The sequence below is a fragment of the Micropterus salmoides genome, unplaced genomic scaffold (assembly GCF_014851395.1).
Source record: "Micropterus salmoides isolate LMB-PRFRI ecotype aquatic unplaced genomic scaffold, ASM1485139v1 Ms_hic_scaffold_10, whole genome shotgun sequence".
NCBI lineage: Eukaryota > Metazoa > Chordata > Actinopteri > Centrarchiformes > Centrarchidae > Micropterus > Micropterus salmoides.
Window position 1 is genome coordinate 11133102 of NW_024040041.1, and position 16487 is coordinate 11149588.

General features: G+C 39.1%; 1 protein-coding gene across 2 annotated transcripts in view; it reads right to left on the reverse strand.

Moving 5' to 3' along the window:
• Positions 1–463: 463 nt before the first annotated feature.
• Positions 464–16487, reverse strand: part of arhgdig (Rho GDP dissociation inhibitor (GDI) gamma) — a 31793-nt gene continuing 15769 nt past the window's right edge. For both annotated transcript variants that reach the window (XM_038696004.1, XM_038695998.1), the window contains exons 2-6: positions 15711–15884; positions 14382–14465; positions 6283–6359; positions 3473–3536; positions 464–2625 (exon numbers count right to left, since the gene is read on the reverse strand). In XM_038696004.1, the coding sequence (XP_038551932.1) occupies positions 2426–2625; positions 3473–3536; positions 6283–6359; positions 14382–14465; positions 15711–15879 (594 nt within the window). In that variant the 5' untranslated portion in view covers positions 15880–15884 and the 3' untranslated portion in view covers positions 464–2425. The remainder of the gene's footprint in view (positions 2626–3472; positions 3537–6282; positions 6360–14381; positions 14466–15710; positions 15885–16487) is intronic.

A 16487-nucleotide genomic window follows, 5' to 3' on the forward strand; every position in this document is an offset into this window, starting at 1 on the left:
ACTTGGAGAGGAGAGAACACTTGTTTATATCCACTGTAACATTCACATTCGCCTTCACCTTTGACATGAGAGTGAGGTCTGCGCTGGTCTTTCACTGCGTATACCGGTGTCGCATCAGCTGGCTGAAGTTCAATTTCAATCCAAGTCGCCTTTATCAGTTTTACATTAGTTTTTCAGTGCTGCTCCACTCAGATGAGCTGCATAGGCTACTAATAACAATGCAACGAGGTCTGGTGCAGAATGTAACGGAGTAAAAAGTCCATGTTTGGCACAGAAATGAAAACAACTGAAAATACTCAAGTAAAGCACAGATCCCGAAAAAAAACTACTTCCACCACTGCCTGGTTGTAGCTACTGTACATATTTATTGTACAAACAGGAGAGTGGAATCAATCTTCTCACATAACTAGCAGCAAGAAAGCTTTATGTGCCAGCAGGAAAAATATTTCAAGAGACATCTTGGTCACTGTTTGAATTGCCTTTATTAAAAGATACAGGATACTAGATTTGACACCAATATTTCAGGATGCAGCACTTGATCGTTACAGGCTGGGGGCTTTAGAGACAGACAAATGTTTCCAGCTACCTGTGCCTTTAAAAATATCCCTGTAAATACTGTTTTGCACTGCAGTATGTGGCAACCATTGACATCTGGGTATTGCGTCACTATCTTTTTTTAAATCACATTAAATTTTACAATAAAGTCGTAAAAAAAGGAAGAGAGAGAATCTTGCTAAACCATGCAACACCCAACAAGCCAACATTTACAGTTAGTCTTAAATCACAAAGATTTCAAATGGTATTTCAATGTTCAATATGCTCAGCAACAATGACAATATCATATCCAAAGACTTAACACAATAATGATAGTTCTTATTTTTTAAGGGGAATTAATCTATCCCTTGATATACCTCCGAGACAGTACTCCATCTTTCAGCTACCATCTTAAAATGTTTCCTTAAAGAAGAATTTTATTCACATCTTGTGTCCTTGGTCTACGAGAGAGGTTTAGAAAGGGCTAATTTTGTTCATTTTTACTGAGTGAATAGTATCAAATCCTAAAGGACATGCATGCATCTCTTTCTACAATATACACAGCTCAGTTACAGTCTCTTATTGGTTTTGGACTTTCAAAAAGCTCCACAAAGACTTGAGAAAACTAAAATACACCATGTCTAACATTGTTGAACCTCTTCCCTTATTTATTAATCAACCAATCAATATGCCTACCCTATTACATAGGATAAAAAGAAATACTATGAGAAAAATATGAGAGCTACCTGACAGTTACATTTCTGACTCCTGACAAACTGTGAAGAAAGACATGAAGCAAATAAAATATCAATGTGTCCAGTTGCATCTTCTTATTTTTCAATCAGACACAACTGGATTTTTGTCACTTGTTGTTATTCTTTGTCTTTCTTCTATTATGATAATCACGCAACACGTTGTGGAACTGCAGTGTAAACATATGCCAAATTAGTTATGATACAGTTCCTGTTTGCAGTGTGCACATGGATATACAGATAACTATCACTGGATTACTTTGATACTAAAGAAACCATAAAAACATGATGATTCTCTGGTAAGTTCTGAAGTTATAAGGAGCGTCTTCTTTTGCTGATTTCTAAGAGGATTTATGGATGTTTATTCTGATGGACGATATGTGTATCATGTCTGTGTGTTTGACTGCATTATAGACTAAGAGAAGGAGTATGAATTTTAGCACAGAATTTGGCAATCAGACTCTCACACAGCCTCGTGTCACTCCCTCTGCCCCCAACTCTTTTTTAGATGTTCTGTTGTGTGAATCCAGAATTCCTACTGAGCATCCAAATGCACCCAGTATTTACATATTTCATTTCATCTCTTCTCTTTGGGGGAATCTGTTTGACAGATATTGAATGTAATTATGCACTGTATATATTTTATTTCCCTTTTCGCCTCAAATGGACTTCTTTTAATGACCTGCTTTACAGACCCTCCACTGCTGCTTTATGAAGACAGGGATACATGACAGGATGAGAAGGAAGGGTGGGAGAAATGGAACTGAAAAAAAGGAAAGGGAGACTTGTCATCCCAAAAGCTTCATCATGTTTACAACTCCGGATGGATGAGATATAGATGAAGAAGAATCTGGAAGATGAATGTAAATGCAGGGACAGAAGGCAGAGAGAGGGCGGATTCTCTTCTCTGAAGGTCCCTGTCAGCACACCTGACATTAAACAGACAAGAAAGAAAAGGTAGAAGAGGAGAATAAGGAGTAAGAGGGGGAGAAAGAGAGCCTCCTGTCTCACGCCATTGCAAGGCTGCTCTCACAGGTTGATGTGGTGGAGGGTGAAAGAGGGGAAGGAAACGAGGGAGGTGAAGAATAGGAGTTAAAGAAAGGAAGAGTAGCATCATCTCTTTCACTCTCTCTCTCTCTTTATTCATTCCAGTCCTTCTTGATGTCGAAGTTCCACTCCCAGTCCAAGTAGACGTTCTTGTCATCATCAGTGAATTGGGACTTGACCTGATAGTGGCCGCGGGACATCATGCCTTTGGGTGCCTCATCAACCGGGCATAGAAAGTCATGCTCCTCTGCCTTTGGGCCGTAACTTCCCACCATGTACGACACCTTGTCCACTGCAGGAAGACACAAAATAGAAACTTACTGAAACACGGCTTACTGCTAAAGGGGACAATCTGGGCTTTTGGACCGATTTCACAAATCAAACTCTTTGGTCGTGTTGCATTGTGGGTAATGCAGGTGCCAGGTTTAGACAAAGAAGAAGTATGGGTGGAATAATTGAGAGTTGGACAATGTTATTGGAGAGCTAAATGCTAAATCAGTGGACAACCTTTTTAAGCAAAAGATCTCTCACTACTACTATGAAACTTGAAATAAAAAGTTTTTTATCAAGCGGTGTCAAATTGAGTTGATCATGGATGGTAGTACAGAAAAAAAGGTGAGAACACATATTGGTAACATCCACATTCCTATTATTTCATCCCTAAATGCACTAAACATTTGTTAATTTCACATAGTCATTTCTATTTAGAGCTATTAAAGATTTAATACAAATAAAATAATATTTTTAAAAAACTGCAACTAAATAGTAAAGATCTTTGAACAATGGGGCAGATGTAAGGTAAGTCCTCTGATTGGCTATCCTTCTCTGAGCATACATGTGAACCATCATGTGATCACTTGAGGGCTGCTTATAAACATTCCTCCTACATCTAGCTGTAAGTAGGATTTGCTTGATAATCTATGTGTCTTGATTTTCACTTTTCTTGTCAGTGCCTCTAAAGTGTGAATCTAAAGTTTGATAATTAAAGGCTCAGATTTTATAGGATAGGTTTAGGTATGTGTACATACTTGTATGTACTTTCATTCATGGACACTTTCTGGTCACTTTAGGATCAGCATCAGTGAGAAAACTAGATAGGTAGTCTTGTATATGTATGTGTACAGTATATGTACACTTACCTCTTATTCCTTTTCTGTGGGTCACATGATGGTACCTCAAGCCAGCAACAATTTCTCTGTTCACCTGCAGACACACACAGTTTTAATAAAATCATCAAATCTTGTCATTGTCTTTTCTGTCAGTAAAAAACAAAACTGGCTTCACAACATTAGTACAAGCCACACAGTAAGAAGACCCTGACCAATTACCAAGAAAAATGTAGTTTCTCTGCACATTTTAACAATAAATTTGAAGGGGTACTCCAAGGATTTAGTATTACACAGCGATAAAGCTGGAGGACTTGCATGAGACAGATTTGAAAAAGAATGCTCAAAACTGAAGCAGCGGAGGCCGAGATTTCCTGACTTTCAGTCCTTACTAGTATGGGGTCAAGCGCCAGAAACACTGGATACTTAATTTCCCATAATGCAACTTAACAACTTCTTTAGACCCCTGCTTCTAAATGCTCACTTCATCTACAGTTTGTAAAGCAAAAAGAAAAATTTTAATCTCAAACCCAAACTGAGATAACCCTGATGACATCACTATGACAACATCAGGGATTTATTTCCCTCTTTTTTGTTTGCTTCTAACTTTGGAGACGTCATGGAGCTGTTTTCACACGCTGCTGCATAGGACTGCTTGTGACAAGTAACTGAACTTTACATGTAAAACTAGTGGCTTGTCCATTTAATAACTTTGTGAGAAATGAATACATTTTTCACTTGTATGTAACAGTCTATCCAGACCCAAATAACCTTCTAGGTTGAAACACTGCATGTTTATAATGTCCATGCTTTCAAGAACACGTCAGGCAAAACACACTCAGACTAATGAGCTTTTGGGGTGAAACTGCATTAACAGATTGCAGAGGAGCCATCTGTCCAGCAGGTGTCCTCACAGCAGAGCCCAGTCAGTCACTCTGAGCTGTTTGGCCATTCTCAGCACATCTCCCTTTCCCTTTGGGTCCAAGTTCCCCATCTACTGCCTCTAGTCTACACACACACTCACACACTCACACACACACACACACACACTGACCTCTTTTCTTTCTATAGCCATGCAGTTTCTTCATTTGAACAAGACCTCAATGTCTACATTTCTATTTATGCCAAATAAAATTCTCATCATCTCATCTTTTGTCTGAGCAGCACTCACACAGATATTAGTGTCTTATCCAGCACAGGAGTATTTCCCACAACCTGAATGACTTTCAGACCATGAGGCGGTAGATGATCTCATATTAGGTTTCTGAGTGTTTTGCAGCAACTCCACTGAATTTTACCAATATGATCCAAGAACAACTACTACTGACTCCAGTGTAGTTCCTGTAGTTCCTTCAATACTGTTTGTTGTTGCATTGTTCTTATTCTTGTGGCTAACTGGGCAAATGTACAAATATTTAATTCCTAATGTTATCATTGTTCCATAAACATCCTCTCTAGCCTCTGCGTACACTCCCTCTCTCATGTATATCTGCTCTGCATTTCCTTTCAAAAATATTCCATCGTCCCCATTCTTGTATTTATTTATAGTGGACATGCAGCTTGGGAAATAGCTGCTGTGTGTTTACATGAGTGTTGAGTGGTTTATTTGTAACAGAGCAGGGACAGAAAGGCAAGAGGGTGGAGGTGTGAGAAAGTGAATGGGGTAACAAGTGATGACGGGGCATGGAGAGAAAAAGAAGAGAAAGGAGAGATGAAGCAAGACAAAGACAAAAAAAGGGTGATGCTAAAAGATGGAAAGAGGGAACGAGCAGCCGTAATTGATGGGTCTTCTGTGTGTGAATGACATCACGGATTTCTTCTTTTTGCTATCACACCAGAAAATGGCAGTTGTGCTAATGCATTAAAGGTGAACTGGGAGGCATGTGGGGCTGTTATCTACGACGAAATGTTATGTTTTTAATCAGCTGAGAAATTTCACTTTGGTGAGTAATTTGGGCAAAAATTAAGCAATCAGAGCAGCAAACAGGAGTAGGAGTTGATACACAACCTCACTACTGTTGTGCAAGCTGCTGTGCTGGAGTTTTATTCTTTTCTACCTTTGTTATTGTTGGAACTAACTAAACAAAATGTCGAAATTTCATGGCAATCCATTAGCCATTTCACTGAAAAACACAAACATGAACCTCATGGTGGCACTAGAGGAAAAGTTAGGAGATCACCAACGGCATTAAGATTCATCTCCGTCAGCTACAAATGTCTGTACAAGAAGAAACACAACATCCTGTAGATGTTGATATATTTAACAGGATAGCCTAAGTGAAAACTTTGACCCGCTGGTGGCTCTATAGGAAAAGTCAGGGGATCACTAAAGTCAGCAAGCTCCATCCTTTGGGAACCATAAATGTACAAATTAAATTTCATCTCACTCTGTCCAGTAGTTGTCCAGTATATTTCAGTCTGGACCAAAATAGTGGGCGGACTGACCGACCGACAGACATTGCTATACAGAGAGCTACGCTGCTAGCATGGCTAAAAGATATTTTAAAGTAATGACTTTATAATTTTAGAAATCTAAAAAATAATCAAGTGTCAGACTTGCTGATATTAAAAGACAAGTTGCCTCTCCAGCGTTAATCCTTACTGGCACTATAAAATGAAACAGCACTGAAAAGACTCATTAAGTATGATAATGGCCTTGTTTGATAGGGTTGTTTGATGGAATAGTACATGATGGCTTACTCAGCAGGGTCTATGTCTTTCCCACTTACAGTAAATACCTGATCATCCACACACACATACACACAGTAATCCGTCCATGTTGTAATGTACAGTAAACCTTTCCACCCTAAACATACCTCTGTGACTGACTCTATGCATCTTACCTTGAAGTCTATCTTTAGTCTGTATGTCGCTCCTTCCTTTAAGGAGAAGGTCTTCTCCCTCAGAGCGGACAGATCTCCTGCACAACAACACAACATCACTCAAGGTCAACACGACACGTATCTCAAAATGACTCACTATGTGATCACACTGATACTAAACCCCAAAAGTGTATTTGAAAAATTGTCTTTTATAGTAATTAATCTTTTTCCAAACCTTTATTTACTGAATTTCCAAACATGTGGTAGAAAAAAGAGGCATGTTGAGCTTCAATAAAGATTTTAAATGATATAAAACAGAACATAATGGAAAGTTAATTGCCAAAAAGAAAAAAAAAATACATTCACAAGAAAGGGATTTAGTCACCAATCAGGAATAAAAAGCTGCAATTCAAATACAGAATATAGATAAAAATTTGTCAATCTTAAAAGCCTGGAAATATGCATGCATGTTTGCTTATTGGTGTACTATGTGATAAATGTGCATTTTCTTCATATTTTCAGCTAAATAGGAAGAATTGCTTAAAGCTGTGATGTATTCTGCATTCATACGCGAGTACAACTCTGACATATTGGTTATGTGGTGTTACTTCTTCTTTGTACAATAAAATGATCTTCATCGTGCTGTGGGGTCGAATGGGTTCATACTACAGGCGGTAGCTATTGTAAAAGCACATAGCAATCAGAAATGCATCCACTGCCTAATCACTTTATATCTCAATTTAAACCCAACCATCAGTCCTGAGTGCTTCCTAATGGACAGAGAGAAACAGAGGAAGGAGGAGAGGGGAGGAGATGGAGGACAGATAGAGGACTGGGGTGAATAAAAACAGACAGCAGCGATGTGTTGAGGAAGACAGGCAGAAGACAGACAGGCAAAGAAAGGAAGTGACCTACCGATAACACGCACGCAAACAGAGCACATAGTAAGTCGCTCCCTGAACAAGGTTAGGGGTTTGATTTCCCACTGGTGTCACCCATATTAAAAATATATTCACTTTGTGGCACATTTTGACACTTGAAGTAAAAGCCTTAAAAACACCATATCAGTCTTGCCGATGAATCTCCCAGCTCTGCCTATGTTGACTGTCACTCTTTTCTCTTTAATGTCCCCCTGTGGTTCAGAGTGTTATACCACTACATGAAACACTTTAAACAAAAATGTATTGCATCGAGCAAGTAAAGCTGTTATTTGTGGCTGATATTTTACACATTGTTCATTGCTCCATCTCTATCTCAGTCTCATTTCATACAATCTATGTCCTTCTGTAAACTGTGTGTAGCTCTCCTCTCCCTCTTCTCCTCCTTCTGTTCCCCACCCCCCTCCTCTTTTCTCTCGTCTCAGGAGACGAAGAGAGAGAAAAGAGAAAAGATGCTGGCCTCCCCTGGGAGCGTCTGACTGAGAAAATAGGTCAGTGTGGAGAGCTGTCTACCTGTTCTCCACACGCACATGCACACACACAATATGCACACGCAAGGATGCGCAGGCAAATACTGAAGCTCACACAAATATTGCACTGATACCAGAGAAGCCCAAAATATTAGGGAGTAAATTAATTAAAAAATGTCTGTTACACCATGTATGTTTACTTTGTGACCTATTTGACAATATACGCCCATTTCATTTTATTAAATTTTTTTTGTTATGTAAAATCTAATGTTTTGTAGCTTCTGCATCAGGTAGCAGCAGACATGCATTTTAAAAAACATACAGCTCCAGAAAAGATTTAGAACAAGATAATAGGAATAACCTGTATAATGGTATTTTTGGGTTAGATAAGGTTTATTTTATAAAAACAACAAAGGGATATCAGATCAGCATTATACTACAGTTTCTTGTATCTAACAATTTAACACTCTAAGCCCATTCTGCATACAGCACTTCTTCAACTAGTGTTCATGACCGCATCAAACACAGCAGTAAGATGATAAATCCGATTTGATGTCAGCCGGGAAGCTGTTAGGAATCTTGATTGCTGCAGTTTCAGTGGAGTGATTAACCCATTAAGTTCAGAGAGAGGCCTGTAGTCAGAACATTCATCCTCTCCCTCCTCTGCTCCTCTGAGTGTTTTATTATAATACTGCTCCAATAGAAGGGTGATGGAGCAAATTCAGGGTAGCATCCAGTTCTTTTGAACTAATTTCCACATTTTCTTTTCTCTCCCTGAAAAATTCCTCCCATTATTATATGAAATTCACAAACAAAATCACATATTACTGACATTATACTAAAACCACAGTACACAACAACAATAATAATAATAATAATAATAATAACTTGATAAATAAATATAGCGCCTTACAAAAACAAAGTTACAAACTGCTTTACAATACAAACATATAATAAAAGCAAATAAGATCCAGAACTTAAGATATAAACATGATCAAATAATTAAGCAGCATGAATTGGTGTAATTGTGGTTGTGTGTTAAAAATAAAAAAGCGAAGCGATTTGTATCGACAGCAGTCCTTGGATGTTTTGCCTGCTGATACCAGAATAAAGTGCATTTCAATAAAGTCTGGAAGAGACAAAAGCATGGATGACCTTTTCCAAGTCTGCAGGAGAAAAGAATGACCTGATCTTGGTTAGCTGTCCGAGTTGAGCAAAGCAGGATTGCACCATTTTAGTCACCTGAGCATCACAGGACCATTCTGAATAGAAAATAACTCCTAGGTTGCTAGGTTGAATATTATTAGATATAGGGCACCCAGACACAGAGGAGAGATTGTTAATGCTGCTAGTACTGGGCCATAGGAGGTAGTTATAATTATCTCTGATTTGGAGTCATTCAACTGTGTGACATTTTTGGACCTCCGATTTTTTATTTCAGGTAAACTGTGAGGTAAAGATTAGTGGCTGCTTGCTTGGCATGAGTGTGTGTGACTAGGTGTAGCAGCATGCATGCTCAGCAAAACAACCCTGAACTCCGGGAACATGAAAGTTTAACAAAGCCAGTGCTTATATTCAGGGCACCAAAGCACTGAGACGTCATAGTCAAGGAAATTAGTTTTTGCAGTGCGGCCTGGCAGCATGCCACACAGTAGCCTACAGTACACACCATATATCATAGACTAAAGTGTTGCATTAATTCTTATGCCTCGGAAATATGGTTGTGCAATGGTAGCTACATATGGGTTGATATCTAAAGCAAAAACAGAGCGATTGCTTCAACAGGAGGAAGCACAAGTGTCATGTGAGACTGAAAATGAACTGAGGCAAGGACAATATGAGCAGTCAGACAATCAGACATGTTGTAAACAAGCCAACAGTTTAGCCAGATTATCTAAACCACTTTATTTGGAAGTAGAACTGAAAGTAAGCGCTCTCCTATAATGTCATTAAAAATCCCTCAGAGAACAGGAAAACTGTGTGGGTGCACAACAGCAGCAGTACAGTTGGTCAGTGGTCAGTGGTGAACTGTTGGACAAAACTACAAAAAGAAGTCCTTAATAACCAGAATTATATAATATGGTTTTGGGAAAGATTATAGTATTAGTTAATCTGAACAAAACTACACAGTCCGTTATGGGAGGTCTTGAATGACTGTTTTTCTGTAACCTAATTAAGAAAACAATACTTGTAAACGCTTCAGGTGACAGAAAAAAACAATATACATTATATTATAAATTGTTGGGGGTCCACACAGCAAACGCTCTGAGCATCACCTGTCCTGTTGTTGTCTGTGTTGACAGAGACTCAGAGGTTCCATGTACTCACAGAGTTCACACCTTCCGAGGATGCAAGAGGGACCGGTTATGAAGTGAGAAGTTAAGGTCTCTGATGGGACAACCAGTCATGCGTGCAGTAACAGCGAGTGTCTTCTTTCTCTTCTACACATACACTTTCAAAGTGTAGAGCGATCATCTCTGCTATGGTGCAATGTATCTGACCCTGTGTTGTGCCACCCCTTCCTCTCTCTCTCTCTCATTAACACACACACACACACACACACACACACACACACACACACACAGAGTAGTAAATGGCCATCATCACTTAAAGCACCATGCTGCATTGGTAACAGTCTATAGTGTATAATGAGGTTTCTAATGCATTCAGCCAGTGATGGAAAGTCCATTCCACATCCAGTCAGGTGCCGGCTCGGCTATCTCACTGCAACATAATACGCCAGCCGGACTGATTATTACAGTGCTGCTTACTTTTACTCTATCCTACTTTATAGATTAACGATTAGATCATTTTCTCTCACACAGTGTTCAGCAATTTCTCTTTTACTCTTTAGCTCTACGACACTAACACATACATTCATCCAAATTTAAATAAAAAATAGTTATTCAGATTTTTCAAGGTTCACTAGATAGATAAACAACACTGCATATACAGTATGCATTTCCTGTATTGGACTGAAGGCCTTTTCTTTCTCCGTTAGGACGAAGGGCAAGCATTGTGATGTAGGAAGCAGATATTTGTGAGTCCTACATGGCTCTCACAAGCTCATGCATGCATGGTCGCAAGTATGCCATTTGTTTAATGCAAGCAGAAATTATCATATTCAAATTAGCTTTATTGGCATGAATGTTTACTTTGTGTTTTTGGTTTTGTTTCTTTCCAGTATTCAGTATATTTTTTGTTCTGCTTGCTGATAATTTGGTGTCCTGAGGCTGTTGGGGACTTGTTACTGCTGAGAGCCTCAGGACCAGCTGGCTGGTTTCAGCTCCTGGTATGTTAGGGCTTTGTGATGGTATGTCTGGGGGTTAACTGATTTCTAGTGATTGTAAAATTGAATTGATCTTTTCTGTATTTTTAGTAAGAGGGGGTATTGGCCGAGCTCTGCTCTGCACAGGTTATTTGGTGTTTTTCTCTGCACCTGCAGGATGCTCTTACAGAACTCAGTATTATTTAGTTTCGGCCCCCAAATTTCGCTACAATATTGAATTATTGGTTCTTGTACAAATTGGAAAATTTTAAGCCAGATTTCAATTGGAATATACATTTTAATGTTTCTTTTTATTGCATAGAAAGCTCTCCTTGCTTTGTCCCTCAGATCTTTTACGACCATGTTGAAGTTCCCTGTGTATGTAATGTTGAGGCCAAGGTAAGTGTAGTTTTTTGTATGTTGTAATTTAGTGGTGTCTAAATAGAAATTGTGTGTAACCTGATTTCTGTATTGTTTCTGAAAGATCATTATCTTAGTCTTTGCTGTGTTTACTGTCAGGGCCCAGGTCTGACAGAATCTCTGCAGGAGGTTAAGGTGCTGCTGCAAACCTTCTTTAGTAGGTGAGAGCAACACTAAGTCATCTGCATACAGCAGACCTCTGATCTCTGTGTTCTTCAGAAGGAGGCCAGGTGCTGTGATCTGATGTTGCAAATTTAGTGAAACAGGCCCCAGATTAACTGTGTTACAGTACCTCTATAAAATCAAAGTGTCACAGTTTTGGGGGTTTATTTTGTATTTCCTGTTTTATTTTGCAGTTGTTAATCCTTGTTCTACTTTATTTCCTGTCTCTGTCTTCCCTGATGTGTCTCACCTGTGTCAGTATTTGCAGTCCGTGTTTCTTTCCTGGTTTGCTGGATCATCTGCATATCACGTTGAATGTGTTCTTGCCTTTCTTTTTGGATTACTGTGGATTTAGTTTGGACTCTGTTATTTCTGTTTGGATATTGCCTTTCTGGTGGATTTTGAATTTGATTCCTGCCTGCCTCTTTCTATGGATATGTTTTGTCTTGAGTTTTAGACTGGACTGTTTTGTTCTTTGCCTGCTTGCAACCCATCTGCGTAAGTTTATTCACCTTGTTTTGGTTAATAAGTTACAATATTATATATATACAATAATAATATTATATTTGCTATCGTTAATACGTTTGAAATATAGGGTAATTCCACTCAGATGACATATTATATCAACAGAAGGAGAAAACATTAATATTGAACGTATTTGTGATCAGCTTCCTGCCAAAGTAAAATGTTCATTTTAAATGTATCTGCAAAAAGGTCACTGCCAACGAAATGTATCTATTTTTTCCCTACCATATTTGCTCCTGGCAACTAATGCATAACTTATTTGTGGTTAACGCTGCACAGCTCAAAGCACTTGGTTAAGTTTAAGGAACTTCAACTTATCTGTGGTATAAGAACTTAATCCTTTCTGGATTGAACAAAACATTGGCAGTTAATATATAGAATCAGTCACAATGTCCGTTTAGAATAACTTTGGGTAGAAAACTCCTGCGTCACGTATATACAATTAAATGGCAGCAACATGTTGAATGTTTTCTTTTTTTCACGATAGTTTTGTATTGTATTGTATTGTATTATAGTAGATGTTAGTGTATACATCTCATTCATCTAAAATGTATGTTTTATTCTTTCATATCTTATAAATAACAATGCTTTCAATAGCTAGCTTTCACTAGATGGGATGGAAACCTGATTTACCTGCTGGGCAAAAGAAAATGAGATTACCCAAAAGTAGTTTGGTTTATCAAAGGTGCTAGCAAAGCAACGCCGTACATAAAATAAGCACTGCAGAAACGTCAAATAGATTGGACCACCAAGTTTAGCTATATACTGTATCTCTAAATGTTAACGTTAAGTTGAAAATGACAGAAATAAACAAACTGGCCGATTTTGCAAATCTCCACAATTCAAATCAACTGAAGTTGTCTACCCAGGTGTGTGATACGTTGGAGTGATTCAGTATATAACCCAGAAGGAATTTCTTTCCCTTTGAAACATATTTGGTAAAGCAAATTAGTATACAGTCAATGTAACTTGTATAATATTAATAATCCCCAGAGGATGATTCTAAATTATTTGGTGAATCCCTGCAATTTAGATCCTCCCTGTCAGATAAAAACAAAAAGAATGGTCAAAATTTGATGCAGTAGAGGCCAAGATATCCTGGCTTAGTGGGTCAAGCTCAAAAACACTGCATCCTCCATTTCCCACATTGCAGACCAAAGCAATAATGCAATATCAGACAGCGTCTTTCATTAGATCCCCCCGCCTGGTAAACACCCACTTCTTTTAAACACCTGCAGATTATAATGCAGGCTCCCTATTAAAGTCTTAAACCCCATCAGGATTAATTTTTCAGACTAGAGGAAGCTCCTCCAGAGCCAAAGAATACATGATACAGCTGTTTCCATAGGCTGATTAGTCCTCTTCATGGCGAACAAACTGAATTTCATGTGTAAAAACGGTAGAGTGCCCCTTTAAACTCTAGGCACCCCGTGTTTGTAATGTAGTCTTTCTGTTAAACTCTGTAGCACCACATCCACCCCGAGATTACTCAATTGATTTTCCTCCCGCCTTTCACTTCTTCCATCATCCATGATTGAGACCAGATCAGAAAGCATTAGATCTGTCTGGTGTGGAGGGACAGTGTGCCCTCCCTATTTGGTGCAATTCAGGAGATCGTCCATTACAGACGAAACATTCACATAAAAGGATGCTAGATACTTTCTATCTCTGTGTTTGAATCAGAGGAAACTGCATAGTACAAAGTCAGCATTGCCTAGCAACCAGGTGACCTTTGCTATTAGCAGTCTGTGTATGTATGTGTAATTGTGTATGTGACAGGCGTGGAAATGCTAGGACAAGGAGAAAATGTTAGCAAATCCTGCATGCAGTGAAATCAGGAATACACACACACATACACACACAGAGACACACCCTGACACACAAGTCAACAAGAGGTGAACCTACACATGCACGCACGCACACACACAGATGAATCCTTCCCTCAACTTTGTTCCCTGTAGGGAGGGACATAATCTCTTTGCAGCCACCTGACCAGCATGCACCACAGATTCAAACACACACACACGACCTTACAGCCACCTCACTCCCCTTCCCTTGCATGTCACTTTTGCCTGCACCCAGGGGAAGATGTCAATACTGCTCACTAAGCAAACATTTAGCTGTCTCTCCTCTCTCAAACATGGACACACCCACTGCAGTCTTTCTGCACGTGAAATGCAGCATAGTGGAGTGAGATGCCTTGCTCCAGGGCACATCTGTGATTGGTTTCACCATCTTGGAAGTGAGGTAATATCGAGTTTAGGGAGAAAAGTGATGCTGGATAGAGAAGAATGAAACAGAAGAGCAAAAGAGTCATGAAAGGGAAGCGCTGTGTACCTGTCAAGTCCATGGTGATTGGTCCAGGAGCCTCATCACACAGCAGGGTCAGCCTGGTCACCTGGACATTAGGCCCAGAGATGCCTGGAGAAGAAAAGCAGTCTGGTTACTACAGTTTTCTTCAGTCACTCATTTGTTTGTTTCCTCACTTTTTTAAAGAAATTGTTCACTTTGGAAAATTCCTTTATTCCTTTTTCTTGCAGTTAGATGAGAAGATCGACACCATGTTCATACCTGTCCTTTATGGAGCCAGGGGATGATTAGCTTAGCTTAGCTTAGCTTAGCTTAGCGTAAAGACTGGAAACAGCTAGCTGCATTATAAAACATGTTACATGTGTTGTTTGTTTATTCCATACATAAAGGGAAATGTAAAAATGAGAAGTTGTGGTTTTATGGGAGGTTTCATTATAGAACTATTTATTAATTTAAACTATTTAAAACTTGTGAAGACTGTGTTCAGAGATCTGGGGGTGAATGGAGTCATGCTAGTGGATTTGTGCTTATGCACAGTAGTGCTGCTTTACTGTGTTAGCATGCGAACATTTGCAAATCAGCAGTAAACACAAACTGCAGCCGGGGCTGATGGGAATGTCATTTGTTTTGCAGGTATTTGGTCATGAATCAAAGTATTGGACAAACTGAAAAGTTGACCTGATGAACAGTCAGAGGATCACCAAGGTTATTGGGATTCATCATCGGGGGAACCTTGAATGTCTGTAAAAAATATTTCATAGCAATTCATTTAGTTGTTGACCAAAATGGTGGAACAACGTACAGAACTGCAATGCCATTCCTGGAGCCACACCGCTAGAATGGCTAAAATGCTAATGCTGAAAATACAAAACAAGTTGCAGTTTTAGCTTTTACATGTTAAAATATCTCAGTCTATAAACATCCAAATGTCCAAAACCAGTATTGTGGGCTGACATCAGGATACAGCATGGACAGATTAAAAGATTAATTACCTCTGTTTGGCTATAAAGTATTCCCCTCTCCTCTGTTCTCTTTTTCCATTGCCTCGTTACGGCCTTTCCTACTGCATTCAGTGTTACTAAGATGTAGATGAGATGGTGTTGAGTTACAGCAGTGGGGGATACTGAGCTATTCTACTGATATCAGCTGCTGGATTAGAGATGCTGAGGCAAGCAGGTCTCTTCGAGTGTGTGTGTGTGTGTGTGTGTGTGTGGTGTTTCATTAGAAGTTGATGACTGCAAGGAAATATGCACCAAGTCATTATACTGAGTGAATGGTATTATGAAAGGTGCAGTAACGCTGGGTATCAGGGTGAATCAGCTTTTCTATCACCTCAGGTAAACAGTAAACACACACCTGCTGTCACTGGTCCCGGCCCTAGCAGGGTCTGCTTGTACTTGACCAGACTCTCATCATCTTTATCCAGTTCCTGAATCTCCTGCAAAGACTTCTGGGCCGGAGGATTGTAGTTTAGGTTTCTCTCATCCTCTTCCTCCTCAATAGGCAAATTTTTCTTGTCAGCCATTAGACCTTCCAGAAAAAAAGAAGACCATTAAAAGGATATTTTCACTAGCTAGCTAGCTGTTTCAACCTTTTGCCTGTGACTTTTAACTATTTGGCCTGTTTATTCATTACTTTTAGCCAACCATTTAAATGACGGTAGGCTAAACATTCCCTCTGTATAATGCAATACCATTACAACAGCACCACAAACTACATCCTCCAAAATTATAGCAGGATTTTGTATTAGACTGTTTTAACATTAGTTTTAGGTAGGGCTGGACGACATGGTCAAAAATATAGATAAGATAAAGAGTTTCATATCTTTTGATATCGATAATTTTCACAATAATATCACAATAAATTACCACAATAATTGTGGTTTAAACTCTTAATTATGGTCAACCGATGATGCCAAACAGTGGATCCCTTCACGAGTCTGAGGTATAGCATAGCGTAAATTCAGGCAGGCAACGAAGTCAAGCTCCGCTCATTCCAGTATATCAGCGATAGCCATCTTCAGCAGGACATGAGTTGACAGCTCAGTTGATTCCTCTCTTAGCATTCATTGGCAAATTCCAGCTCCACCTTTCATGCTGTATCTGATAGGGATGCACAATAATTATCGTTCCG